The 27,837-nt window shown below is 52.0% G+C and overlaps 10 protein-coding genes across 10 annotated transcripts; 6 read left to right on the plus strand and 4 right to left on the minus strand.

Moving 5' to 3' along the window:
- Nucleotides 1-525: 525 nt before the first annotated feature.
- On the minus strand, nt 526-2,180 carry N7474_010742 (60S ribosomal protein uL30; the record flags this gene model as incomplete). Its single annotated transcript, XM_057202152.1, has 4 exons — nt 526-985; nt 1,039-1,205; nt 1,404-1,515; nt 2,164-2,180. The coding sequence occupies 4 exons, from the start codon at nt 2,178-2,180 to the stop codon at nt 526-528; spliced, it is 756 nt and encodes a 251-aa protein (XP_057047436.1).
- Nucleotides 2,181-2,449: 269 nt separating this feature from the next.
- Nucleotides 2,450-3,299, plus strand: N7474_010743 (ESCRT-II subunit protein SNF8; the record flags this gene model as incomplete). Its single annotated transcript, XM_057202153.1, has 2 exons — nt 2,450-2,919; nt 2,987-3,299. The coding sequence occupies 2 exons, from the start codon at nt 2,450-2,452 to the stop codon at nt 3,297-3,299; spliced, it is 783 nt and encodes a 260-aa protein (XP_057047437.1).
- Nucleotides 3,300-4,112: 813 nt separating this feature from the next.
- On the minus strand, nt 4,113-6,763 carry nip1 (translation initiation factor eIF3 core subunit c; the record flags this gene model as incomplete). The annotated part of the gene is made up of 2 exons (XM_057202154.1): nt 4,113-6,376; nt 6,436-6,763. The coding sequence occupies 2 exons, from the start codon at nt 6,761-6,763 to the stop codon at nt 4,113-4,115; spliced, it is 2,592 nt and encodes an 863-aa protein (XP_057047438.1).
- A 938-nt stretch (nt 6,764-7,701) lies between these two features.
- N7474_010745 (putative protein kinase Yak1) lies at nt 7,702-11,223 on the minus strand (the record flags this gene model as incomplete). Its single annotated transcript, XM_057202155.1, has 9 exons — nt 7,702-8,447; nt 8,506-8,864; nt 8,925-9,044; nt 9,107-9,366; nt 9,423-9,582; nt 9,633-9,832; nt 9,887-10,149; nt 10,214-10,729; nt 10,791-11,223. 9 exons carry the CDS (start codon nt 11,221-11,223, stop codon nt 7,702-7,704), a joined length of 3,057 nt encoding a protein of 1,018 aa, XP_057047439.1.
- A 2,148-nt stretch (nt 11,224-13,371) lies between these two features.
- N7474_010746 (uncharacterized protein) lies at nt 13,372-17,711 on the plus strand (the record flags this gene model as incomplete). The annotated part of the gene is made up of 3 exons (XM_057202156.1): nt 13,372-13,794; nt 13,849-16,173; nt 16,230-17,711. The coding sequence occupies 3 exons, from the start codon at nt 13,372-13,374 to the stop codon at nt 17,709-17,711; spliced, it is 4,230 nt and encodes a 1,409-aa protein (XP_057047440.1).
- Nucleotides 17,712-18,776: 1,065 nt separating this feature from the next.
- Nucleotides 18,777-19,364, plus strand: N7474_010747 (uncharacterized protein; the record flags this gene model as incomplete). Its single annotated transcript, XM_057202157.1, has 3 exons — nt 18,777-19,044; nt 19,102-19,212; nt 19,261-19,364. 3 exons carry the CDS (start codon nt 18,777-18,779, stop codon nt 19,362-19,364), a joined length of 483 nt encoding a protein of 160 aa, XP_057047441.1.
- Nucleotides 19,365-19,963: 599 nt separating this feature from the next.
- N7474_010748 (uncharacterized protein) lies at nt 19,964-20,904 on the plus strand (the record flags this gene model as incomplete). The annotated part of the gene is made up of 3 exons (XM_057202158.1): nt 19,964-20,087; nt 20,147-20,707; nt 20,768-20,904. 3 exons carry the CDS (start codon nt 19,964-19,966, stop codon nt 20,902-20,904), a joined length of 822 nt encoding a protein of 273 aa, XP_057047442.1.
- Nucleotides 20,905-21,803: 899 nt separating this feature from the next.
- N7474_010749 (uncharacterized protein) lies at nt 21,804-22,286 on the plus strand (the record flags this gene model as incomplete). The annotated part of the gene is made up of 1 exon (XM_057202159.1): nt 21,804-22,286. One exon carries the CDS (start codon nt 21,804-21,806, stop codon nt 22,284-22,286), a length of 483 nt encoding a protein of 160 aa, XP_057047443.1.
- A 119-nt stretch (nt 22,287-22,405) lies between these two features.
- Nucleotides 22,406-23,546, minus strand: N7474_010750 (RNA polymerase II mediator complex subunit MED27 domain-containing protein; the record flags this gene model as incomplete). The annotated part of the gene is made up of 3 exons (XM_057202160.1): nt 22,406-22,573; nt 22,629-23,288; nt 23,373-23,546. 3 exons carry the CDS (start codon nt 23,544-23,546, stop codon nt 22,406-22,408), a joined length of 1,002 nt encoding a protein of 333 aa, XP_057047444.1.
- A 1,656-nt stretch (nt 23,547-25,202) lies between these two features.
- N7474_010751 (uncharacterized protein) lies at nt 25,203-26,888 on the plus strand (the record flags this gene model as incomplete). The annotated part of the gene is made up of 4 exons (XM_057202161.1): nt 25,203-25,413; nt 25,470-25,641; nt 25,695-26,173; nt 26,230-26,888. 4 exons carry the CDS (start codon nt 25,203-25,205, stop codon nt 26,886-26,888), a joined length of 1,521 nt encoding a protein of 506 aa, XP_057047445.1.
- Nucleotides 26,889-27,837: the final 949 nt, after the last annotated feature.

Here is a 27,837-nt window from a genome sequence, read left to right on the forward strand (position 1 = left end):
CGATGGCTATAGCCCGATAGGCTCTACTCATCTGTCCTGAAATCCTGCTGTCGGGATTAACTAGCGATGAGCGGATAACTTGAGACAGATCTGCTGCATAATTAGAGCACACAATTGATTATTTATGAATATTCATCTGCGCTCCCGATCTTCTTTCACGAGCAAAAATCTGGAAAGTCAATTCCGTCGATCGTCAAGACAGATTTGGTGCGAGTGCGGCTCCCCTTGGTTAACAGATCTCGGACCTCGGGACAATTTTTGCATCTTTAGATTAGTCTGTTGGAACTCCGCAGGACTCTCTTATTAGTCTACGAGTCTATAGCGATACGCGGCTAAGCATTACAAGGAGACAAATAATACGATTATGGGTTGTTTGAAGCAGTTCAATTATCGGGAATCCCAGACGTTCGTATCGCTAAGAGGAGGAAAAAAATTGACAGATAAAAAACCGTCCGTGCTGGACAAACAACAAACAACCCATGCAACTCATAAAAGACTCAATTTTTTTAGAAGTGACGAACAAATCTAGTTCATCTGGCGGATGAGAGCATTGATGTTCTCCTCACGGTTACCGGTGTCACCGCCCTCGATGAAGTGCTTGAACTTGCGGGTGCGGAAGCCACCAGTGGGGTTGGACAGCTTGAAGGGCCACAGGAAGTTGTTGGCCTGCTTGAAGTTGGGGCCAACGGTGTAGATCTCGTGGATCAGATCCTCCATGCAGACAATGCCGTACTTGCCGAGGTGCTCCTCGATCATCTGGTTGTCGGTCAGGGGGACGCGCATCTTGTCAACCTTGCCGTAACCACGCTTGTAGAGGAGCTCGCGCACGCTCTTCAGGTTGGGGTAACCGTAGGCGATGTAGGGGTTGACGATGGTCAGCATCTCCTGGGTGGCCTTGGTCAGGCGGACAAAGGTACCGCTGTTGATCTGGAGCAGACGGAGCAGCTGCAGGATCTTGCGGGGCTTGGGAGCGATCTTGTTGATACTGGGAGGTGGGTTAGCATAGATTTTATGACACAAGAAGACAAGACGACCTACCCCTTGATACGGACAACGAAGACCAGCTTGGGCTCGTCAGGAACGAAGAAGTTGCCCTCCTGGCGGGCGGCGCGGGCCAGGCGGATCGACTCGCGCTCTGCGTCGCGGTACTCCTTGACGTAGGACTCGGCACGCTTGAAGATGACAGCGCGCTTCTCCTTGTTGGCCTGTATTGAGAACTCTGTCAGCACAATATTCAACCAAATCGTGCAAGTGACAAATGCGAGTGGCATCAACGGATAGTGTCAGACCCGAAAGATGGTTAACGGACAGCATCGACCTTTTGGTCTAGTCGCGTGGTTGGTTGTTGTCATCAGTGTAGTTGGGAGGGGGAGGGTTTGTGATTAAAGAGAGGAGAAACCGACCTGCTTCTTCTTGTCGGCCTCGGCACGGCGCTCAGCGCGAGCCTGCTCCTGGCTCTTGCGCTTCTTCAGGAGGGTCTCGGGGACGAGGACCTGGTCCTTGGTGGGAACGGAGCTGTTTTTGGAGGTTAGTATAGTCTGTCCGTCATGATCACGAAGACATGAAACAATTTCGCCGAGTGTAAGAATTGCAGCATATAGCACCACATTCTCGAACTGAAGGCAAATATAATAATAAAAACTCGACGAAATATATTTGATCAGTGAGGGCTCAGGCACTTGGGTTGACGTCGTCTTCAGTTGTTCGCTACTAGTCTCACAATATTTCAGTGTGAGGATTCGCAGAACTGGACGACCCGCAAGACGCCATTTGATTGCCTTCATCCGACAATACCCCGAACACAATGTCCAGGAAGTATGTGTTGGCGCTCTTCAATCTTGGGATGGTGATGCTGTTACCACATCTGCCCTGTACAAGAATGATAGCTGACCAACAATGGTTTTGGAGGAGAAGGCATCGCTTTCAACCTCAAGACTCCGCAGCCCCCTTCTCGTATCCGCGCATTGTTTCAGGAAAAGGATCCGAAGACATCCGGTTGGAGAGAGAAGAGGGTGCAGGAAGGATCGAGCTGGTGCCTGGCGACCATCGTCGACGAGGACGACAGCCGTAGCATCTCCAGCGAGAAGGACTATACCTGGGAAACCTCACAATCTCGAGCAGAGATTGAATCAGTGCAACAGGGGATTGTAAAGGGAATCATACGCAGTGGTAGGGGCCATGGTGAAGGTCCGAGGTCGTGAGAGTAGGCTGGTCGGCGAGGGTTGTCGAGAAGAATCACAAAAAAGCAGGAGAGAAAAAGAGTGAGAGAAAATCGGCTGTGTGGGTGTGCTGGGACGGCGCTAAACCGGATAGGGATGGGTTCGGCGCTAGGCTGATTTGAGCCCGACAGCCCTTATCAGTGCCGATAAGGGCTAGGGTCAGATGACATCGCTTCAACCAGCTCTAGTCCAACTCCCAAGACAACAACATAACACGACCACCCATCACCATGTCCCGCAGAGGTGTTGGCATCGGGGCCTTTGCCAACCGAACCCAAGCAACCCAGTCCTACGCCACCCATGGCGCCAATCTACGCTCGACGCATACCGCGTCCCTCCAAACCCAACTCTCAGTCTTCCAGTCGCTCCTGCACACCTTCGCCCTCGAACACAGCTCAACTATCAAGTCGAACCCGACATTCCGCGCCGAATTTGCGCGCATGTGCAATACCATCGGCGTGGACCCCTTAGCCGCCAGCAACATCAAGGGCAAGAATGCCCGCCGACTGGGTGAGGGGGGCAGTTTCTGGACGCAGATCATGGGCGGAGACATGAACGACTTTTACTTTGAGGTTGCGGTGCGGGTCGTGGAGTTGTGTCGAGAGACACGCAGTGAGAATGGTGGTTTGATTGGTGTTGAGGAGTGTCGGAAGCGGGTGAGGAAGGGGAAGGCGATTGGGAGTGGGTTGGAGGTCTCCGAGTATGTTATGATCTTTACTTTAACTTTGTCTTCAAAGACAGGGAATTGGCTAATATGGCTGGAACAGCGACGACATCCTGCGCGCAGTCCGCTCTCTTGAACCACTCGGCTCGGGCTTCTCCATCATCCTCGTCGGCCGCAAGCAGTACATCCGATCGATCCCCAAGGAGCTGAATACAGATCAGGCTACTGTTCTGGAAGTAATCCAAGTGCTGGGATTTGTGAGTGTTTCGATGCTGCGCTTGAATTTGAGCTGGGAGAAGGCTCGGGCACAGACTGTTATCGACGATCTTCTTGCCGATGGTCTGGTTTGGCTGGATGCCCAAGGACCGGAGAAGGAGTACTGGTCTCCTCAAAATCTGCTGGATGATAGTGGATGAACGAATGACACTTGTTCAAACGCAAATACTGAAGGCGCGCATCCCCAATTTGATCTCGACATGGCGACAGGGGACGACAACAAAGTCTCTTCCACTCAGGAAAAAGATGCGGAGCTTACAGCCCCGCAAAGAATGGCCATTAGATCCACATCATGACCCCAGTTTGGTTATGACCGGAGGAAAACTCTCAACACAAGCGCGCTCCACCATCCCAGCTGCTCCTAGCACGTTTCTAAATAGAGATTAGTTCGAGCTCTTCGAGACGGGCGCGCGTCTGGAGGACATGCCGGGAGCTGTCCGCGATACAGCATGCCCTGTTTTGCGATACCTTTCGGTCCGATGATTGCGAGAGAGGATGGCGATATGCCGGCCGCCGAGGACAGACCGTGCAAAGAATAAATTTTAGATAGAAGGACTGAGGTAGTCAATCAATGAGAAATCTATTATTATTTACGGGGTTCCTACCAGTATGTCTTGGTTGCACGTATATTTGGGACAATATATATCTTTGCCCAAAGCAGGTTCTGAGTAGTGCTTTACTCTATGGATGGACATATGCTCTTGTTCTAATCAATTCAATTCTCTCTTCATTTCCTATGGATCATTTCCATGCATGAACAATCAATCATCTAGATCAACACAATTTTTCCAACCCCCGCAACCATGGAAAGGGCCAGACCAAGCACGAGGGATGATCCCGCACTTTAAAGCTTTGAAAGACGAACCACAATAAAGTAAAAAAAGCTGAAATAAAAAAGATAAACAAAAGGAAATCATGCCATTAACATCACAGGGAAGGGAAAAATATTTTATTTACGCCTTGATCGCACCGCCCAATGCACCGCCACCAAACTGCTGGCCGCCGGGTCTCCGGCCCTGCTGACCACCGGGGATACGGGCTCCCCCGCGGGCCTGGCCGCCGCCGCGGTGACCGCCGCGACCGCGGGCACCGGGGCCTGACTCGCGCTGGAAGGCATTGGCCATGCCCTGGGTGCGCTGCTCGAGGGTCTTCTCATTTGACTCGAGAAGGTTCATGGACTTGTCCGCCATGGTGACGATCTGGGACTGCAGACGGGAGAGCTCGACGCCCTTGCGGAAGATGATGGCGTCGTTGACCTGGTCAAGCGCTGCGGCGAGTTCCTCGTGCGAGATCATGCGGCTGATGATGGCTGCGATCTTCTTCTCTGGTAGCTCGAACATGCCTGCCAGGCTGGAGATCGATAGGCTGTCGTAGAAGGGGGCGTAGGTGAATAGGTAGGTGCGCAGGCCTTCCTCTTGCATTTGCGCGGAGAGCATTTCCTTCACCTTCTCGGGCTGCGGCATCAGATCCCAGATCTTGATCGAGGAGAGCATCTCCGCGGCCTTCTTCCAGTCGCCCGCGGCCAGGAACTTGGCGCTCATAATCACGCCGTCGCGGGTGTTCTCGGGGGGACCCGTGAAGACCTGGCGCTCGTTGTAGTCGAGCATGCGGCGGAAGGTCTTGGAGATCATGCGGCGGCGCATCTCGGGGGCGGACGAGGTCTGGGCCATGAGCGGCACCTCGAGGAACATGCTGGAGGTCAGGTAGATGCACTCAAGCAGTTCCAGGTTGATGTGCATGTGGAAGGGCAGCTGGCGCTGGCGCTCCAGACGCTCCTGTTCCGGCGAGACGGTCGAGTACCGCTGGAGAATGATACCCTGGGCGAGCAGCTCCTTTTGCCGGCCGCTGCCGCAGATATCACCGAGGGTAGTCTGGGCCTCGTAGATGAGACCGGATCGGAAGGCACACAGACCGATCTGAACGAGCGTGCGGTTGAACAGGATCTGGGTGCTGACGTCGAAGTTGGAGATGTTCTCCGTCAGGTGCGACATGAGCATAAGGTCGCGAGAGCGGTAGTAGTGATCGTGCAGGGCGAGGAAGTAGATCTGGCACAGCATGGCCCGCGCGCGGATGATGCCATCGCTGTACTGGAACAGGTAGTTGCAGAGGGTTTGAATGAGAACAGTGACATCGCCCGCGTCAGCCCGAGGGGTGACAGACGAGTCCAGCGTTGGCGGCATGGCCTTCCATGTGCTGTCTTCCAGGATGGACACCACTGACGAAGGCTTGAAGTAGACGTGCTCCAACCGGCGGATCACCACTCGGTTCACATTGTCTTGCCGAGAATCGCCCTTCTCGTTCGTGCTGAGGCTCTCCGAGTAGAGCTGGGCCCGGACGATGTTGTTGTACAGCTGCTGCTCGTCACTCAGGCGCTCGATGTACTCGGCAGTGTGCGGGTCGATTTGCTGCAGCGAGCGGGTGAGCTCATCATCCAACCGCTCAACGTACGAGACGATGCTGCCGGGGATGTAAAAGTTCTGGCCGGGCTCGAGCTGCGGTTGCTTCTCATCATCCTCCCACTCCTCGGCACCTTCGCTGACCACAAAGCCGCGGTTATCCTCCAGCACAGACAAGAGAGAAGAAAATTCTTGGTCTGCGAGCTTCCACTGCTCGGGGCTCATGTAGTTGGCTGTGGACGAAGCAGTAAGATCGAAGCGGGTGGAGATGAGGGCCATGTAGACGCGGATGCGCTGGTATGGGGTGTTGGCAACCTCTAGGAGCTTCTCCATGGTGCGGATCTGCTCCAGACGGTCGGTGTTCTTCTTTCCTCGCGACTCGACGATGACTCGGAGGTGCTTGAGAATGCTCTCGGGGGTGTACTGCAGAGTCTTGCCACCACGGCCAACAGTTACAAAGTCATCATCATCAGCAGCCGCGGCGGCGGCGGCAAAGTTCTGGATCTTCTCGACCTTGGTCGGCTTGGGAGCAGGGGCAGGCGCGGGCTTCTCCTCCTCCTCGCTCTCCATGAACTCATCCTTGGCCTCACGGTACTTCTCGATCTGGGCGGCATAATCCTTGTTGTTCTTCTTGACACGCTGCTTAACCACGTTGAAGCCCTTGGTGTTGAGGGCGTTCATGGGCTTTTTGTTTGACGACTTTTGTTTGGCGATGGTCTCGTTGACAAAGTCCTCCAGGTCGGCAACGGCCTTGATGTACACCTTGGGGGTCTGGCCGGCCTGGGTGATCTTCACGACTTGCCGGTTCAGGTTGTCGAATTCTGCAACGCAAACCCCATATCAGCACTGCTTAACCCGAAGATTTCGAAACCAAACTCACCAGATGAAATGACAACCCAGTCATTAATCTTCTCGGCATTCTCGATCAGCCGGATGGTGTTCTCCAGTCCTTCGAGTCGCTTGTCCTTTGCACTCTTGACGATCGTGACTTTCTCTTCATCCTCGCTTTCATCGCTTTCCAGGGCACCCTTCAAGAACTTGTTGGCACCGGTCTCTTCATCGTCGGATTCCTCCTCGGCAGAGACTTCCTCATCGCTGGACTCCTCCTCGGAAGACTCCTCCTCATCCTCCTCGCGGTCGGAGAGAACGTCCTCCTCATCGGACGTGGAGGACTCGCTGTCGCTGCTGCCGTAGAAGAAACGCGACATGGTTGCAGAAATCGAGGGCAAGTAGTGAAACCCAGATGATCAAAGAAGTTGTTGGCCCGCCCTGAATCCAGAGCCACACAAAATTTAAGCGAGGGGTGACTGCTGACTCAGCACAAACGGATCGGGCGCCAAGAACAAGCTTGAAAGTCTATGATTGGTTGGCCTAACTGAACTATGCCTGACGGACGCACTGTATACACACGGTGGGAATGGTCGAGGCTGTTGCGGTGCCTCTATCCACATTCTCCGACCTGGAAGAAAAAGCAGAAGAGAAGAAAACATAAATGTATCCAAAGAGTACGGAAAGCACACGGGCAGATGGACCGACATCCCCAAGCAAATCGAAAGGGCATGGAGAGAACAAAGAAACGGGAGGTAATCAATAACACAAGCAATGGGGCTGATGGAGGCTCGCGCGTGGCCTTCATGATCCAGGCTATGTCAAATTGGAAATAGAACGCAGCCGCAGATACCCAGTGGAACCGCGCAGGGGAGATAACCCTCCTGCAATGATAGATCCAGTCGTAGCCCGGGAGACCGCGCGAGTTGATACCGAGAACGTCGGGCAATGGCCTGGCCGTTTCCCGAGGCAAAAAGAGAGCCTGCACACAAGAAACTGGTTCCATGTGAAGTTAGACCAGAAGGACTGACTCTGAACCTGCCAGCAGTGTCGCCGGGGTCAAATGGACTAGTTTGGAAGAACCGCAGTGGTTGGTTACGGCTGGGGCCGGGACGGAGCTGGCAGGCCGAGAGGATCCAAATACCGAAAGGACAATGCAAAAAGTCGATGGATTGGCCTATGCGTTCGTCTCGCCGGGAGAGAACGCATCGAGGTATGGCGCTCGGTCGCGAAAAGCATGAGGACCACAGACCAGGGTTGAAGGCACCGTTCAACGGCAGACCGTCGAGGTAGGAACCCTGGACGCCTGGAATCGTGCTTAGTGCCATTGACTCTGGCCCCCAAAGCCTTCGCCGCCAAGCACGCCGTCCTCGAGAGTGCGGATGAAGTCACGGTTACGCTGGTTGCCACCGGCACGGCTTCCACGTCGCCGTTGATTGGTATTGGGGTCCACGTAGCCATCGGCGGGAGGAGGATAGTAGGCTGGACTAGGTTGTAACCGGATGGGAGCATTAGGATCGAGATGGCTAGCGACCCGTTGAATCGTAGTCGGAATACCTCCGCCTTGAGGATCCATGGTGGAGGCACGTTGCCGGCCTGCCCTGGTCGTCGCCTGCGCGTAGAGGCTCTGTGATGGAGCAAATTGTTGCGATTGTGGCGCCTGGCCCGGGATCAGATTCATTTGATGGCCGTATCCCGGTGGTTGTGTCGGGTACGGAGGAGGTGCACCCTGCTGGTACATTCCGTTGTACATGGGTGGAGCTTGAGCGTGGGCCGGTTGATGGAATTGGTTCATCTGCATCGAGTAGGCATTCTGGACTTGAGCCGCCTGTGCTGCTCTCTGTTTGCTGGCAGCCTCGGCCTGCTGCTGCTGCTGAACACCAGGAGCGACGGTCTTGTTGAGCGACGAGTACTTCAAGTTCATTGGAGGCACAAACGGGCCGGTGAACTTCTGTTGAGTGATAAACGGATGCAACTTGGCTTGCTGGGGTGACCACCGCTCCAGGGGATTGATTGATAATAGCCCTCGCACGAAGTCGATGAACGCGACCCGATTATTCAGCTCTGCAATTGCGGTTATTAGAAAGACTTCTCGGATAGTGGGGAGTAAGTGGCATCGTACCTCGCTCGATCTCAGCTTGTTTCATGTTCTTTCTCGGCATGGGGTAGCTTCGGATGATCTCTTCAAGAGTCGAAGCCGAGAAGTACTTCTTGCTTGGTTGCTCCTTAGTGTTTCGCTCCCTCGAATACTGTTCCAGGCTCTTCAGGCGGTAGGTCTTCCTCCCGAACTCGTCATGAGTTTTCTCGAAAAATTCGCCCGACTGCTTGCCCATCTCCAACATCCAGGTAGGAGGGAGGCCAAGCATTTCGACGATCCGACAGACTTGGTTGTATTCCGACGAGCCAGGGAATAGAGGCAATCCCAGGAAGAGCTCAACAACGATGCAGCCAAGCGACCACATGTCGATAGCAGATGAATATCTAAGGCATCGTTAGCATGGGTCTGGAGCAGCAAGTTTTGGGGGAAGTGGTGTCTCATACGGCAAACCAAGTAGCACTTCTGGCGAGCGGTAGAACCGAGATTGAATATAGGTGTACACTGTCTGTCGCTCGTCACATGCAGAACCGAAATCGATGACTTTGATGATAGGGCTCTCAAGGCTGCGAGGTTTTCGAATGTCAGCGAAGGAAAAACTTTCCACCCGGACGACTCCTCGACTCACTTCTTCAACAGGATGTTTTCCGGTTTCAAGTCGCAATGGATCAAGTGAGCCTTGTTCAAGAGGCTCAATGCATTCAACAACTGTTGCGCAAACACCCGCACGAGGGTTGTACTCAAACCTCGGAACTGATTCTGCTTGATGAGCTCGTAGAGGTTGACACTGAGCAACTCAAATGCCAAACACAGATGTTGGCGATGGATGAAGGTGTCTTTCAACCGAAGGAGATGATGGTCATCATTCTTGTCGTACTTGCTGTTGAGCTGTAGGGGCGCATGGTGAGCAGACGTCCGAGCGATGAGGACAGACCGAAGCTTACCAGATCCAAAACCGATACTTCCATCATGCTCTGGTTGAAATATGCGGTCTTGTTTTTGATGACCTTTACAGCCACAACCTCCTGAGTCTTCAAGTTTTGGCATTTCACCACTTGCCCGAAAGTTCCTTGGCCCAACACATCGAGGATCAGATAGCGATTCCTGTGACAAATGTCAGATCAATGTTTTCACCAAAGAGGTCCGAGACGTACTTGTGACCGGCCTCTTCACTGCCGAGGATATCATTCACGTAAAGAATGTAATCGCTATCCTCGTTATCGTAGCCATCGTTCTTAACCCCCTTACTCGGCTTCGTCAATACACGCCGGGGATTCCGCGAGGACTCGTAGTTGAAACCTGGATTGCATATGCGGTAAGTCGCCGGAAGGTGGGTGGTCAGTGCGTGAAGTGGCTGTAGAACGGATTAGCTCCACGTCAATTAGCAAATACTCATGGGGAACTGTACGCTGATAAAGCCTCCCTCCGGATTGGCGCGCCGAAACGCAGGCTGTACACTCGTCCGTGGTTGCAGCTCCTGTACAGACTTGATCTGGAACTTTGGGACCGGACCGCGTCCAGGAACCTGTGACGGCAACGATCCCGAGCGTGGAGATCGTGATCCAGGCCCAAATGCGCTGCTCGGGTGCGAATTCGCTGACAAGGGGTAGTACTGCTCTGGGCTGAGGTCGGTGGATTGCAGCGGAGGGGGGCGAGGGGGGCGACCTGCAGCTGTGACGGAGAGAGTACACGGTTAGTCCGAATAGCCATCATTTGGCACAAGTAGGGCACTCACATGGCGGTGACTGATATCCCTGCGGAGGCGATGCGTATTCTGGTGCCCTCGTAGGCGACCGGCGAGCATGGTTCTGCGGGTTCTGCGGGCCCTGTGGGAAGCCGTACGCGCCCTGGGACTTGCCGGGGCTCACAGGGTATGACAGCGGGGGCGACATCACATTATTCATTGGGGAATACCTGCGCGCAGCCGACGACTCCTCGTTTGTTTGAGCGAGGAATTGAGCTGAGGCGCGGCTGTGATGGTTCGGTCGCGCTGGGTACTTCGCTCGGTTGAACGGGTCTGCATCCTCCATCGTGGTATCCGCATCACTGACATAATCCCGGCTACGTGGCGTGGCTGCGGGCGACGAGGCCATGGACATCGGTTTCGAGTTGGGACCGGCGGAGGGGGGTTGGAGGTGGTGCCAGGTGTTTGGAAGGTCTCGTACGTGTACCCGACCGGCGGCTGAGACTGGGGTGGCTGGCTGTATTTCGAGGGGAGCTGTTGGGGATGGGACGCTAACCCCGTATTGAACTGCGCGGGACGACCCATCAGGGGATCCTGGTAAGGCTGCCATCCGGAATCCATGACGAACTGGAGGACGGGGAAAAGGCCGTCGTGGTCGGGCTCGAGAAAGAAGAGGCGGAGGCGGATGGGGGATGTCCAGGCTCGAGTCCAGCACCGTCACCGTCCACAGTGCACATGCACTGCGACCGGGGGTGGGAGTGTGTGGGGATGCCGGGGGGAAGGCACACACGAGCGCAGGCAGCAAGGGAGTTGGGCGTTTGTTGGACGCCAACGGGGAATGGGGGGATGGAAGGGTTTAAAGGGGGGATGGGCAGCTCATCCTCCAGAAGAGTGAGAGAAGGAAAGGGAAGGCGGGCGAGGAGGGCCAGAATGGGGCGCCAACTCAAGAGCGGTGTCGAGGATGATCCAACAACAATTCCACCAGGAGGGAGTTGTGAGTGAGTGAGTGGAAGAGACTTGGACAGTGAAGAAGGCTCGCGAGGAGTGGTGATCTTCGGCATTACTGTAGTCGTTACCTCACCACTGACTTACTGCGGATCCCACGATGGAGTCAGTACTACATGGTTGATTGTAGTTGACCAACGAACGAATACTTAGTTAACTCCCCAACGCAGTTCACTACAACGGCCTCACTGGGGATGACCTACTCTATTAATATCCCCTCTGACAGCTCTGCATTGCGGTCTCCTTGGCGACGTGATTCTTGCCCAGCCATGCCTAAGGAGCCAACTGGACACACCATACATAACGCATGTAAATATTTGGCATGTACATCTTTTTGACAAAAACCATAATTACTGCAACACGACTGTGCATTTGGGGCCACCGACTCTCGTTCTATTTAAACAAGCAAGGCTACCGAATGAGCTCTGCTTCTCATCCTGTCTGCAAGTCTATAGATATGTACGTGAACTAGATCGATAGAATCATCCAGTGAAGCACAACGTTGAACATGACCAGCATCAAGTCTCCATATAATGCAATTATTAGGAAAAAGCTGGATAATAGTCTTATACTTATCCATGTCTAGAAGAACAGCCGCAACTCCGATCGAGGGAGGATCGCCGTCTACAGGAGTTTGCCTCTTTTGGTCATGCCTGAGCTTCAAATCCAAATCGCTCACTCACAAAGTCTCCCTAATTTCATAAGTGCTTGAGCAGACCCTCGAACCAGCACCGTTCCCACCATTCCCCGTGTCCTCGTCTAGCGATGATGACACCAGTCGCCTTCAGGCGCTTCAGGCGGATATACGGGGAAGTGAACTTTGAACCTGTAATTTGCTAAAAAAAAAAGACTCCCCGAACGAGTAGGTAAGTAAGTTAAGTAGTGGATGGAGTGGTGACAGTTCCGTTGGTGTATATGATAGAAAGACAGTATAGTGTATGACTTGATGAGAACGACAATATGATCCACCATGTATATCCATAACGCGGTATGAATGGAAAATATCTCGGTTGCATTTCTCCCCAGAAAATCACAATGGCAGTGAGATGCTAGGTTACACTGCTCAGCCATGCTGCAGTCACCAGTGATAAACGCATGCATAGTAAAATTACTTTCCGCTAGGAATTATATTATTCAGGTGAATGTGTTAAGAAGGCACTCTACTAATTCTTGCGGCGCAACGTGGGCATCTCGAAATTGTCCCTCTTACTACTTCGTCTTTACCGCCCATATCAACTAAACCTTTTGGAGGGACTCGCTCACCGCTCGTGCATGCATCCGAGAAGGCCATCGCGAAGTGGCAAAATTACTCAATAGTGGTAGCTTGAGCCATGAGTACCAAGTCGGGACTTTGCAAGAATGCTGTGATTCAATCCGATGAAGACTATCTCAGAGTGTGCTACATAATTGGATACTACATAGGATGGGAAGCAAGCTGCGCTTCCGCTCGGACCGCACCACGCCACATGCAAGCAAATGACGCATCCCAAGCAGGTAGTAGTAGGTACATAGCCAGCTACATTCTCTAACTGCAGAGATTTTCCCCCTCCCTCGTTCTTGCCCTGGAAAGGAGCCCCGAAAGCGGATTCAGACACAAACCAATAGAACTGCTCAGTTAGATTCTCATTGGTGGCTAAAGTCCTGCGAGTCCACTGCTATTCTACTTTTGTCAAGCCGGGCTTGATTGGTCCCAGCCTGGGCCATCCGAGCGGAGCGGCCCTAAACTTCCCGTCGAATCTATCACTTGAAGGATGGGGCAGGTTCGTCTCAATCGGATGCCTGCAGATGGGAACAGTGGGTCCAGTGGGGCAATCTCGCATGAAGAGCTGATCGCTTGGAACTGGTTCGGACCAGGCATTATTGCGAAGCTTACTCGAGACGATAGCTCAACCTCGAGCAGGCGGAATATATGAATGCTGACCTGGCTGTTCCTTTTTTGTTTTGGTTTCCCACCTTGTCTTTTCTTATGCCATGACGATACTGGCGTGCCGATCCGCCATCGGGCCATGGCCCGCCACGTCGGCACCAGATGAAACTATTGGACAGCCAGTGCCGATCGACGGGTTGTAAACAAACCTATGCGAGCTGGCAGCGAGCTGAAAGTTTTGCGTCATGCCTCCGCTCGAGCAGGTACTTCTTCTGCAGTCTCCGCTGTTTCTGCCCCTGAGAGTTCCTTCTCTCCCTAGACGCTATAACGAGGCACAATGACAGCAGTAGCAACCCGGCCCCTGATGCCCAACAGTGACCCCTTTGGGGTAGACGCTGTAATGAGCAAAGAGATAACCGCGGTACCCAGTGAAATCCCTGATGGGACTGACGCTGAGGCGAACGAAACGCTCGCCGTGGTACCCAGAAGTGTCCCTGCCGGAGCGGACGCTGAGATCAACAAGCAACTCGCCGCAATTTGGGGCAATATGGAACAGCGGATGGCCAAGCTTGCCAAAATGTCTCAAGGCAAAGACTACGACAAGAACTTGAAACCCGAAGACGTGATGAAGAATCTGGATGCCGTACGATCTGCACGCCTGAAAAACTCAGAGAAATGGGGGACTATCCGGCAGACTGTCAGCAATACCCTCGACGTCATCACAAATGTTGGAGGAATGGTTGCCGATGCCGCCTCTCAGGTACGTACAAAATGAATTCTAGGAGAAAGAAGGTGTGTTGCTCATTTGAGACAGGTGTTCGCCCCAGCTGGACAATGCTACAACGCCCTCAACTTTGTCATCAACGCGTACAAGGGCTACGCGAGCATATTTGAAACACTCAATGACCTGTTCAAAAAATGTGCGAGCTTTTTAGGACGTTTACACAAATATTCCATGGCCAATATGAGCCGCGAATTGAGTGTGGTAGCGTGCGAGGTTCTAAGCCACTTTGTGGACATTTGCGATAAGGCATTGACACTGCGAACTTCACGGATGTTCAAGATCAAGACGATGGCAAAGATTGCTTTCCTTCAGCAGAATGAATTTTCGGAATCCTTGGGAGCGATGGATGACCTCACCAGGGATGAAGAGTTGGAGCGCGGCGCCGATATGTACCTAAATGGCGCGGAGACGCTCAACAACTCCCGAAACATAATGGGGGTCTTGGAGCAAGACCGAACGGAAAGAACAGAGCAAAGCAAAGAAAAGAAGGACAGGAACATTGTTCTACGCGTCCTGAACTTCAGCACAAGTCCGGATGTCTGGGATGGCAATGGACCCATTGCAACCTGGGGGTCGACTTATCAAAACATTCGCCACCGCACCGTGGAGGGAACAGGCCAGTGGTTGTTAGGGGAGCGCGAGTTTACGGACTGGGTGAAGAAGAATTCAGAAGCGCCTGTTCTAGGGATTACTGGCGGCGAAGCCTCGGGTAAGAGCTATCTGGCAGCTTCTATCGCCAGTCACTTGCTTGCAAATGGTTCTGGCGAGGCAATCAACTCCAGACAGCTCGTTGCCTTTTACTTCGTTGATGAGAGGAAGGCCAATGCTGGGATCGAGGTACTCGGCAAGTCTATCATCTGGCAATTCGCCCAGAACGATGCATCGTACATGCAATCGGCCGCCGCGACGTGCAGAAAGGATCGCAACATCGAACCGAAAGAATTATTGACTCGTCTCCTCCTCGAAAACCACAAGGAACTGAAGGCCATTGATGCGACGTTTTACATTGTTCTGAACAAGATTGGCGACAGTGACGACAACGTCCATGATGGGGTATTCAACTTCCTGCTAAACGCCTCGCGAGCTAGCAAAGGATCAGTTCGCGTCTTGTTCACCGCCACCGAGGGGACCGCCAAAAAGCTCCAGAGTCGTGGCCTGAAGTGTCCTACTGTCTCTATGGACCGTAACGCGGACGACGTCCGCAAGTACATTGATGCACGCTTGGATAAGATGGATAACCTCTCTGACAAGGGAGACGATCAAGTCAATGCTATCCGGAAAATCATTCAAACCAGGCTTTACACAGAAACTGGAGGGAACTACTACATGATGGAGAAAACTCTCAACAAGATCAGCAAATTGGACCTCGACACCGACATCTACAACGAACTTGACAAGGCGAGCCGAAGTTTAACCGATCATATTGAGGATGATGTCCGCGATCTCAACCGGCGTCGCTCGAAGAAGGAGTTGGAGGAGATCAATGAGGTGGTCCTTTGGATTACCTTCGCAAAAGAGCGGATGTCGATCGAGAAAATGAAGGCAGTCCTTCAGTTGAAGAACAACGCGGCCTCCTTGAGACCTCTGGAGGACCGGCTTAGAAAGTTCCTCTTGTTCGAGATCGACAACAATGGATACGTCAATTTCCGATCAGAGCAGATCTTGGACAAATTGCCGCAGCGGGCCCAGACCGCCAAAGAGCGCCTGCAGAATAACGAGGAAGTGAACCAGGGCGAGGTTGACATCCTGAAACACTTCCTCGGCAACGTGTGCCCCCCAGACCTGGTTCAAAAGCTTGGGTTGGAAGAGCACTTCGACCAGAAGTTAAGCCCCCGACAAGAGCAGATCTATCAAGAGGACAAGAACAATGCCAATTTCCAACTTGCTAGGGCTTGTCTCCATGCGTTGACCAGTGAGACCCATGGCCAGCTGAGGGTACTGCGAGGATACGCAGTACGCCACTTGGTGGACCACATGCACGAAGTGGATCTGGCTAGCATAGACCCTGATTCAAAACGCAAGCTTGGACCTCATCTCGTGAGACTGTTCCATGATGGTGCCGCCATCGACAATCTTTTCTGGGCGAAAAAAGAGACCCCGGACTTCCCGGATTGGCTACGCGACGAGGAGACAGTGCGACTGATTTGTACGTGGCTAAAGGCCACTTCCGCTGACACCCAGAGTAGTGAGAAGGAAAAGGATTGGCTCAATAAGTTGATGGCCGACGGGCAAGATCGCGTCAAAACCATCGCCGAGCCTTCTGTCCTCCGGATGGCCCATTACTGTTTCGAGGAGGACTCGGATTTTACAGTGACATCTGCCACTTTTGAGATCGTTAAGCGATTTGTAACCGAGGTATGTCTCTCTGCATTTGCAGTTATTGTCTATGCTAATCAAATCCTACTATGTAGCATGCCACAACCACTGAACACCAAGGAGCGGCGTCTTTTACGGATGAGCAAATTGAAGAGTGGTGTCTCAAGAGACTCCCAACTGAACAGCCAAACTCGCGCTGGCATACCCAGATGGCTTTTGTATTGAGCAGGTCCCGTGACAAGGAAGCAGCCGAAGCAAGATGCTGCAAAGCCCTCGATCTTGATCCGAACAACTGGCGAGCTTCAGTCCTCCTGGCTCGTTTCCTCAAGTCTAACAAGGACGCTATTGCCATTCTGAAGAAGCTTGTCGCTCGCTACGGGGGAGATTCGGCTTGGATGGCGGAGAATCGAGAGGAACTCGCTCAGATGGAATTCGGTCTAGGACATCGGTACTGGTCTGACCAGCAGCTGGACAAGGCGAAGAAATGGTACTCGGCCTGTATTGAACATGGGCCTGCCAGATACCATTTTCCGACAGCCATTTTGTTGAGATACAAGTCAGTTCAATGGTGGAACGAAATGATGGATGTCATTGAGCAACTTCGCTCCAAGTCTCATCTCACTCCCATGATGCTTGCCTTGACAGAGAGTCCTCGGAACGAGATGGTCCAGATTGCCATGCTGGAAGCAGGTGTCAACACCAATAACCTTGGTGTCTTCGATGATGTGTACAAGGGAGCAATTGAATCGGCCGCAAAAGCCAGGCGTTACCGCGCCTCATTCAGTCTTCGACGGGGTTATGCTAGCGCTCTCGCCGCACGTCACCCCTGCCCAACCGATGACATTATGAAAGTATTGGAAGCCGCCGCTGCCGACGTCCCATATACCAATACGGATTTGGCTGCTACCTTTTTCCTCGTCGGCTATAGATTGGGAACAATCTATCTCGACAAAGCCAAGGCTGCCAAGGAAGCAGGCCACGAGGACGAGGCGAAGGACTGGCTGCGCAGAATGTCTTCGGTTGTCCCTGAGCAAGTCACGGAAAACCAAATGCGCCTTCCGCTTAGCCTGTTTGCCGCGCGGTATTACTACATTTACAATGACCTGGAGTCGGCCCGGAGCATGGTGCACAACACGCTGAGAATGGCCGTCGAGCTCTTGTCGGACGATGATTCCACGAATGACATGCTGGCCTTCCAGAAAATTCTCTACGCTGTCATTCCGTTCAAAGACGAGGTCAATGCTGCCGCAGCGCTTGCGATGATGAAGCTTGAGGCACCGGGAGGCAGCTTTTCAATCTCCTGTTCCTGCTCCTGTGGCCACACGTGGAAGGAGCCTGGGGATATGTGGTGGTGCATGGACTGCATCAATGTAGTTTTGACATCCGAGTGCAAGGACGATATCAAGAATAGAAATGTCTGCTGGGAGAGCCACAAGCACTTCTACATCCCTAAGTGGGATGAAGAGAAGATGAGCAGCAATCGGCCTAAGAACCATGTGCCGTGGAATGGCATGCACATTTCAATCGATAAGTGGAGAAAGGAAATCACCAAGGCTTATCATCTGACCAAGTCTTAGTCGGTTCATGGTGGTTTGTGATCCAAAGTGGACAGCTCAGACAGTTTAATTCTAATGTTTCTTTTCATTATCTTTTGAAATAAATGCGTAGATTCTGTATCACAAAATATCAATATGTAGACAAAATCGTTCGAGGTGTTCCTAGTTTAGGGGCTTGGAGCAAGGATTCGCTGGTAATCTAAAGGTCACTACTACTGTAGCGGGCAAATGCATCAAACAAACATGCATTCCCAACGAAACAATCAGCAGGCAACAATGTGTATCAGATTCTATTGCGGACCCTTCCTCAACCTGCTACAGGTGCCCAAGTACCATGGACGCCACGATGTGCCCAGCCAACAGCGCAAGATTGACCCAGGGGTTTGAGGTTGATTAGTGTGTAGATCACCAGGAGATGGATTTAGTCATTGTATTCGCTCTAGAGCCACGCGTCTTCCGATGATTTTGGTGCCTAGTTGGGCCCCACGAAATGTCATTGGCAATCAATGGTAGATTGAAATTCCATATAAAAATTCCAAGCAGGTTTGATCCCTGTCTTGTCCGTTCCTGGGGCGGCGATCCGGCCCCAACATCGCCATCATGACTTGGCACGGGTCCACACGCGAACTGTCGGTGGAGTATTTCTGTAACCGCCATGGCAGAGGATGGACACCCCGTGTGGATCAATTGCACCTAAGCGACCATGTCGGGCGATCCTCGATAGTCTGAAGGTTGTTGATGCTGGCTTATTCTTAGCGAGATATCCAACCTAAACAACATAGCCTCCTCAGACCCGTAGCTAGCTAGCGGCAACTTTGCAGGATTGCAAGATCCTGCAAGCTATAAGTAGTGCTCATGCCTCTTAGTTACGCCGCACAACGCGGAGAGAGGATCCGCCTTCTCCACTGATCATCACAATCTCTCCCTGGGGCCTCGCGGCGGATCAGATCCGTATAAGAAGGAGAGATCCTTCTCCCCTTTCTCTCACTCGTCATCTCATCATCTCATCAATCGAATCATTTGTCGATTTCCGTTTATCATAACCATCTACAATCGTTTTAATCATCTTTCTGTACACCCATCATAATGCAGTTCCTCACTCTCGCTCTCCTGGCCACCACCGCCGCTGCCAGCCCCATGGATAAATTCTTCAACTTGAAGACCTTTGGCGCCACCGAGCCCAAGTTCAACGACTTGTACGTCTCGACTTACCACGTGTCGTCGACAACCAGCGACGCCGTGCTGCAGGGTGCCAAGGAGGCCCAGAAGTTCTCCTTCGGCAACGGCACGGTGGTGATGGATGTGGAGAGCCCCCTGAAGTGGGAGATGGAGCTGGTTACTGTCAACGAAGCCGGTATGCATCGATTACCAATTGCGACTGTTACAGCTAGCTAATATCAGATGTCTTTAGAATGGAACCCCGTTCAGGTCAACGTCAACGCCGGCGCGGGCGGCAAGGGCTTTTCCGTCCAGAAGACTGGGCTGGAGGGAGCGAAGGACCAGGAGTTTGGTGGTTGGTTGGGTACGTTCATTCCTTAACTGTCTATTACCATCAACTAACATCTTCTAGCGTGCGACTGGTACCACGGTGTGCCGCAGCTGTTCTTCCTCGCCAAGGAATACAAGGCCCACATCCCCTCGACTTGCAGCAAGGTCCAGCTGAAGCCGGAGTAGAATATCGTCAAAGGCTCAGTAATGGCGATGATCTCTCATGTGTATCATAGTATAGAGTCGCTATATTCAGTGTAGTGCATGAATATTATACAGGTCTCGTTCAATACTATTAATAGGATGTCTCACATGCCGGTCCAGCCACTATGTCCCCTTTAGGCTTAGACCCGACAGCCGCCTGACCTGCTCTGTCAATTTTCCTTTTCTTCTTTTCTCCTTCACTTCCTTGTCACTTCATCTTTCCAGTCGCTCGTTTGTGCTTCTTTTTCCCGTTCTCCCTCGCCGACTTCGTTGTTGTGGCTGTCTTTGTTGTTGTGCCTCCACACCAACAAAACCCACATTCCCGCTGATCATCACCCCAGACCGAAAAAAAGAGGCACGGCTCTTTTTCCCACCCAACGCCGTGTTTGGCCTGTCCTTGCTACCCCTGCAACACTCGCTGCTGTGGATGCACTGGTGATCTCAAGGCTGCCATCACTCGCTCGCTCATCGACGACCAGCCGCTTTTTCCGTGTCGACACAATCTTTTGTTCGTGGATCTCAGCTGGGGCAAGGGGTGATATCGATTCGGACTGTCAGACATCTTTTCCCTGACTGTCATCATGCGTTCGTTTCTCCTGAGCGTGCTGTACGCTCTCCTGCTGCTGGGCACGGTGTCGTCGGCGTGGTCGTTCGGCTCATTCGGCGGGTTTTTGGGCGGGGGTGAGTCGCTGGAAAAGCGAGCAGGTACGACCAGACCCTTAAGGAGTGATGCCCTTCTCCTCTAACCTCTCATCTTCTCTCAGACAACAGTGATCCGTCCGCCGGATCCACCGCGCAAACTTCCACAGCCCCCCAGACCAGCACTACCACGAACACCAATACCAACACTAATACCAACACCGCCAGCGACTCCACGTCCACCAACACGAAGACAGACACCTCAACCAAGTCCGAGACGACAACCACCTCGATCTCGATCAACCCCGCTGCAGCCGCAGGAGGCATCTCGATGATCACGCCAGCATCCTCATCGACAACCTACTACCGCATCGGCCAGAACGTGACCTTCGTGTGGAACTACACCTCGCTCTCCGTGACCCCGTCCTACGTCAACGTCGTCGCGTCCTGCAGTCTGAACAGCGAGACCTACACCATCTCCTCGAACATGAGCGTCAAGCCTACGGGTTCCGTGGTCTGGGATACCGATGCCACCATGACCGTCCCGCTGCTTACGGCCACGTACACGCTCTACGTCTATGATGCCAGCAAGTCGCTGGGTGATATTCCTAGTGCCGGCCATCTGAGCTCCCTGGTTGGGTATGACTTTGGGATGTACATCAAACTGCCGTATACTCCTCTTGGACGTGAGTCTTAGCTTGTATGATCGGTTTCACGACAAGATACTAACAATCCATCTCTGATAGAATTTAAATGTGCCACCTGCAACTCAGCCCTCTCGGACATCCAACGCATGGGCCTCAAGTTCACCTTCGGCATGGCCGCCATAACCGTGGCGTCGTTCACCTGGTTCGCCGGCGGGTTTGGAGCATTCGCTACTTGACGATGATCAGTCCACCTTTTTATGATGTTTTCGTGGATATATTTTTGATTTTGACATTCGGGTGCATCCGTTGTTTTCTTTCCGAAGCGATTTGATTTGGGTTTTACGATAATAGCAAGAAAACCGGCGTTGTGTGTGGATGGATGGATCATGCCTCGAGCCTTGCCTATTTTCTGTTTCTTTGCATGGGGATGAGCTATCTTGTTTTCGGGGTGAAGCTTGTTTTTAATTCTGGGTTGTAATTCATTTATCGATTGTCTTCTTCGTCTCTCTATTCTCCTGACTACAAAGTCGAAGAAAGACTGTGTGATCTATGGCCAGTGACCTGATATGTCTTAGTTGATGTAGGAACTGAATTAAGTTCCCCAGGCAAAAGAAAAGAAGAGAAAAGTTTCTAGAAGACATTCTGCTTGAAGCAACCTACACCACCCCATTCCTTTCCACGTTCTCTCATTGACTGATGCACATCAGAATCTGAGACAAACACCTGGATCTCTTTGCTGCTCACAAGTCTTACATTTGATAACATTGTTTTGAGGCTGAGCTCATACTACTGCAGCAAGCAACCTCCCCACCAGAGAAGGGGCTGGTTTGGTTGGGATTTACACATGTATGTTGTTAGTTAAAAGGATTGAGAAGCAGACTCAGGGTCTTGGATCAAAGAGCTTCTGTGGAATATGGTGGGTTTGAAAGAGGATCAATCAACCACAAAGAAAGAAAAGGTCTTCTGAATCAGATCAGGTCAGAACTGTAGCTGGGGGGTAGGAGTGTGTTTTACAGCATTCTGTTGGATAGATATAATTAAATTGAGCGAGAACAGACGTGTATTTCCTATTCAATCTATTTCTCTCTTCCCAAGAACAGCCTACCTCCAATACATCCATCATCACACCCTCAAGATGCCTCCGTCCCAACCAACCCTCGGCTGGATCTGGCCCAAAGACCCACGACCCGGCAATCCCTCACGCTGGCCACACCGATGGCGATTCCTCGACGTGTTAACCAACAAAGGGCCGGACATGTACGTCGGCGTGATCGGCAACGGCAAGACTACCAAAAAGTCCAACTCCAACTCCTCCACAAGCCACTGGGCGCGCTGGGACCAAGACCTCGCCGAAGACGACACCCCCATCCCATGGGCGCGCCGCAGCGAAGCCGAGCGGTACGATTTTCGGAGACGGAAGTACGTCGTTCCTGACCAGGGTACGTGGAGTCGTGTTGAGTATTGCAGTGCGCGTGGCGATTCGGGTGGATGGCGCCGTGGTGGGTCGAAGGAGTCGAGGCATTATGTGCCACGACGGTATTGGGATCGGAATGGCGATGAGTATCCGTCAAATCATTGGCACGATATTGTTTATGGGGCGCATGAGGATGCGGAGTGAGCTGGAGTGTTGGGCTCTTGCTCGGATTTGTATTTTTAGTTGTTGGCATTCGTTGGGACTCTTTTCATTTGTTGTGTGCGATGAGGACATTAGAATAGATTGTATTGTATTGTATATATTCAGGCACAGGTTGAATGTAGAGCGTCGAAGTTGAAAATGCGTGGTTCGCTGGTTGGATGAAGTGGTTGGGCGCGGCGCAAGGTTGGTAGCTGGGCGGCGTTGTTCGTTAGGCGCTGGCATTTGATACATGGTGTCTGTTTTATATCTGCATATGAGGCGATCATGTCCTGTTCAAGAAATTAGCTTTGAAGTATGGTCCTCGGAGGGCGACTGTCAACGCACCAGCAAGAAAGCCAGATCCCACTTCCGGGGCCGCGAGCCCAAACAGTCCAGTATAGCATCCTCGAGCTTCGTTCTCGATTTCCCAGAAGCAACTTTGCTCGAGACCTGCCAATCAGACACAGCGGCCTCACCAGGTTCACTAGACCCATGGACTAAAAAGAAAATGCCCGCCCTCGTAAGCGCCACCGTCATCTCCATCTGATCCTGACCCTTGATGACGCGCACACCAGGGACATCCCTCTGAATAAACCTGTCAAGAACAGCCTGCCACTGACCCTCAGTCGACTGTGCCTTCACACGCTCAATATCCTCCTCCTCACGCAGCCGCTGCTCCTCCTTTTCCCTCTCTTCCTTGAGAAGCTCATCTCGCAGCTCGTCGTAATCCTTCTCCCATTTCCCCGTGGACTGCAGTAACTGGCCATTCGACTCGCTGATCCGAGACTCCACGTGAGCCCAGACGGGCTTAAGCTCTGGGCCCCGCCACATGGATTGGAACTGCTCGACGTCGGCGATGCGAGCGCGAGCTGTTTGGTTCAGGTCGTTTAGTAGGTGGCGGGGTGATGATGAGATGGTGTTGTCGGCTGTGGCTTTGTCGGGATTGGATATTGGTACTAAAGGCTCCAGGAGACCCTGGGGTAGAATTGCGCGTAGTTCATGGATCTGGGGTGGGTATGTTAACTTGGGTTATTCTCCCCATCCTGATTCATACGGGACCGAGAGAAAAGAAAGGGGGAGCCCGCTTACCTTCCGTTCCAGTTCTTGGAGTTTTGCTAGAGATGACACAAGCTGGATCTCGGAGTCCCAGCTGACAGGCACCAGGTCGCCATTCCCAGACTGGGCTCCATTTTGCGCGTCTGCCATTTGCGGGGCAGATGTGGCTGCCGATTGATTCGCTGCCGGGGCAGGTGCCGTTGACATGGTTTCTTGAGTAGGGAGATATGACAGTTTGAAAGACTGTTTAGCGGTTTCGAGCCTCGCGCAATCACACCGAGCTTCGATGTCGACGATATACAGCGGCTTGCATCACTTGGCCCAAAAGGTGCCCAGAATGGGAGCAGAGGGAGTGGAGATAATGCGCCTTACTCAATGCGATCGGGAAGAAGCTACTGCGATGAGAGCTTCCGGTTTTGAGTGTATGCAACAGTCCTGTCGAAGGGGCGACGGCAGTGTTTGGCGCAGGCGATGAAGTGCGCGGTGTCAACGAATCTTACGTAATCCATATTCACTTCGCCTTGGCACAACCTTGGAAGTATGAAAGGGACTCGGAGTGTGACAGATGCGAAGGAAAGCTGTTTGATGCTGTTCCAGACCATTTATGTTTTGCATTCTGTATAGCAATGTTTCATATTCTTGGCTGGATTTGCATCAAACAATACCAAAGGAAGACCTAGGCCATTGAAATTCAAAGCTTTATATATCGACGGAATCATTGTTGACCGCGGATATTCTTTCAACAATCCACGTTTAAAACAATGATGTTTCTTTATTACCCTCATAGCATTTCCAATTGTCTAATCGCCTCACTATTTATGGAGGACCTTCCTACGATCATGCGAGAATGGATGTTAGACACCACTCACACACCACATTTGCTGTCACCTCATAATGCCAAAACGTCCTATAGCAGACACGTTCACTCCCCGGAAGCGGCAGAAAACTCGAAAGCCCCGAAGTATTCGGGGTGTAACCTGCCGACGCTGTCTCCTCCGGATGGGAGAGTACCCGGACCATATCTGTGTCTGGGGTCGGGGATTTACATCCTGTCAATATTGCATTGGTGTGTGCCATCGCTGTATACCGGTACAATACCATTTGAGAGAGACTACTTCCCGGTCTGTGGCTAATAAACATAATAGATCCCGAAAGACATTCAAGACGCCGCTGATGCTGCGCGTCAGTTCACAGGAGTGATCTGCGCGACAGAGTTCGTGAAATCCGAAAAAGAATCAGACAGAGAACTCGCCGACTAAATGAGGAAGCGAAGATGGATGTTGCAGCAGAGGAGCAGTTACATCGGTCGTTGGCGGAGTCTGTGTTGCTGATGTCAAGCATTGTTGTATTTGGGTTTTCTTTTAAGGTGACATTCCTTGTTTTATAGAACCCAAAAATTCAATGCCGGATTTCCTACGATACGCAATTATTTACATAGAACTTCTCCACTTAATTCTTCAGACAGATATCTAGACAGGGTTAGGCCTTCCTTTTGCGAGAAGATTCCCAAATAGGCAAGTCAACCGCCGGATCGGCAGGAACAACCCATCGGTCCCGCCGAGTCGTGGCCGATAGTCGGGACAGACAGTGGCTAAGTTGCCGAGTTGCCAGGCATGGTGAAACTTGCACTGGCATGGCTGGTCTCCAGATTCCCCAGATCCCACACTGGAATCTCCACGGCCCACTGTCGGGAATGGAATCTGGAATGCCATTGGACACGCGACAGCATCATCGGTCGCGATGCGCGTTTTCTCTGTCACAGTTGCCATTAGGTACCTCTACCACAGCCATATAAGAGAATTACAGCCCCCAAGGACATGAAGTACGGAAAGTGACGCATTTTGTGCACCGTTATTGCCCATCATGCGCGCCTGGTATGGCCGGGGTCAATCCCTTCAGGTCGCCGTTACGTCCTGCTGCCTTGTTGCTTTTGTCTTGTTTGGATACGACCAGGGCGTGTTCAGTGGCATTGTCGACAATGAAGACTGGAATAAGCAGTTTAACTACCCGGACGATACAGAGGAGGGTATCATTGTTAGCTGCTATAACCTGGGTTGTCTCCTGGGGTGTGTTGGTCAGTCGAAATCCTCTGTCCAGAGTTTGCCAAATAAACACTAACCCAGCATCCAGTCAACTTTTTCATCGGCGAGGCCCTTGGCCGTCGCAGGACGATCTGGCTGGCCATGGGTGTGGTGATTGTGGGTGCGACGCTGCAAACCACTGCCTGCACTGTACCGCATCTCATTGTCGGGCGATTGGTAACGGGTGCTGGTACAGGCTTGAAGACATCTACAGTTCCAATGTACGTTATGATGCATGCTTCAATGGAGATTACATGCTAATTTCAGAATGAAGGTACCAAGCAGAGATGTGCGAAGGCAAAACGCGAGGACGACTAATCTCATCCGAGGTCCTCTTTACCGCTGTCGGCATTGTCGTGGCCTACTGGTTCGATTTTGGGATGTCTTTCGTTGGGGGCCCCATTTCATGGCGGCTTCCCATCGCGATGCAGATGGTTTTTGCCATTTTTGTCATTGTGCTCGTCTTCGGGCTGCCGGAGTCTCCTCGCTGGCTCATGAATCATGGCTATGAGAAGGAAGCCATGAATGTGTTGTGTGCCGTCTATGACCGCGAGGAAGGCGATGAGTACATTGTCAATGAGCGCAGAGCAATCACGGCAGCCATTGAGCTTGAAAGTGCGGCCATGAAGAAGTCAATCTGGACTATCTTCCGCAACGACGAGGTCAAGACGGGCCGGCGGGTGCTTCTGGCTTGGGGCATCCAGCTCATGAACCAGGTTGGCGGGATAAATCTCGTGGTATACTTTGTACCCAGTAAGTTGGTCATAATTATAATGGGACAAAATCCTACTAACTTCGTGCTCTTCTAGCTGTTCTGAAAAATAACGTCGGGCTAAGTGGCCAGCTTTCCCAAATTCTCGGCGGGTGCATCCAAATCATGTTCATGCTAGGCTCCCTCTTACCAGCTTTCATGCTGGACAGAATGGGACGTCGCAAGACGATGATGATAGGCTCTTTCGGTCTGGGAGTGTGCATGCTTCTGGTCGCGGCTCTCCTATCGCAGGTGCACGAGCCAAATGGAAAAACATACGCCTCCGCATCCGTTACGTTCTTTTTCTTGTACATGCTGATTCATGGCATGTCCATTAACTCAGTCCCATGGGTGTACGTTCCCGAGATCCTGCCTCTGGAAGCTCGCACCAAAGGCACGGCGATTGGTGTCAGTTCGAACTGGCTGTGGAATTTCACCGTGGTCATGATCACACCGGTGATCATCGATCGCATTCAGTGGAAGGCCTATTTGATTTTTATGGTGACGAACTTTTGCTTTATCCCCACCATCTACTTTTTCTATCCAGAGACCAGCAATCTTCGTCTTGAAGATATTGACTTAATCTTTTCCCGGGGTGGAGATCCCGTGAAGCGGGCTCGCGAGATGGCAGCGGAGATCAAGGCGTTCGGATACCTTCCGTCTGGACAGCAGAATGTCCAAAAGAGAGTGGATAGCATTGATGTGAAGCATGCCTGAGCAGATTGATACTCAGGCTAACATTACAATCAAGAATAGGGGAGCATATGTTCGCACATGTAGCATAGAGTTGCTTTTCTGTGAATAGACAACATTAGACCTCGAATCCTGTTCTTGAAATAGAGAAAGGGAACGAATTGATTCCAAGGTCAGATACTATTTTCATCAATTTTAGATAATCTTGATCACTGTCAAGCGCCTTAGCTAACACTCGGCTTAGCACACCACACATCCATGCAGTCAATCAGCCTTTGCCGCCTTGGGCGGATACTTCTTCCCATCTATCTCGACCTTAGGCTCGCAAGCGCACCGCTCACTCTCCGGCACCGAGTCCATCACGCCGGGGATGTGTTTACCGCAGCCCCACCAGGTGACCTTGTCTATTGGACAATAAATCAGCGATTGTTCGTACCGAGATTGATTGTGTTCGACACTTACTGCAGGTAGAGCAATGGGCCTTCATGCACATGGCGGCGGATATTTGATGGTGTCTGGACAGAAAATAGATCGGCGTAAATGTAAGAAGGTGGAACGAGTCGAGATGCTTGTTCTTTGTGAGAAATTAGATATCGCGAAGTAGCTGTGGGAGGGGCGATTTTATATGCTTTCCCTGACGTTTGGGCCCGTCATTAGTCATAGCCGCAGGAATCGCCGACGTGAGAGAATGAAGCCCGAAAGCCCGAAAAGAATGTCGGGGTCTAGTTCTGGGGTTCAATTCGATTTGACAGAGGAATTTTTCTATATGAGACTGCAGAAAAAAGAGCTGTTCTAGTGTCCTATAGTCCTTATTAATATTAGAATATAGAAAGGTATGTAAACGGGTGATTTATTGGCAGGGAACCTATAGTGGGGCACTGGCATCTCCCGGCCTGGAAACCGGATTGATCTGTTAATCACCCCTACCCAATTTTCGCCATCAACATATTACCGCTACATACTAGCGGATTCT

This window comes from Penicillium riverlandense, assembly GCF_028828495.1.
Source record: "Penicillium riverlandense strain IBT 135883 chromosome Unknown utg000011l_segment0_segment0, whole genome shotgun sequence".
Classification (NCBI taxonomy): domain Eukaryota; kingdom Fungi; phylum Ascomycota; class Eurotiomycetes; order Eurotiales; family Aspergillaceae; genus Penicillium; species Penicillium riverlandense.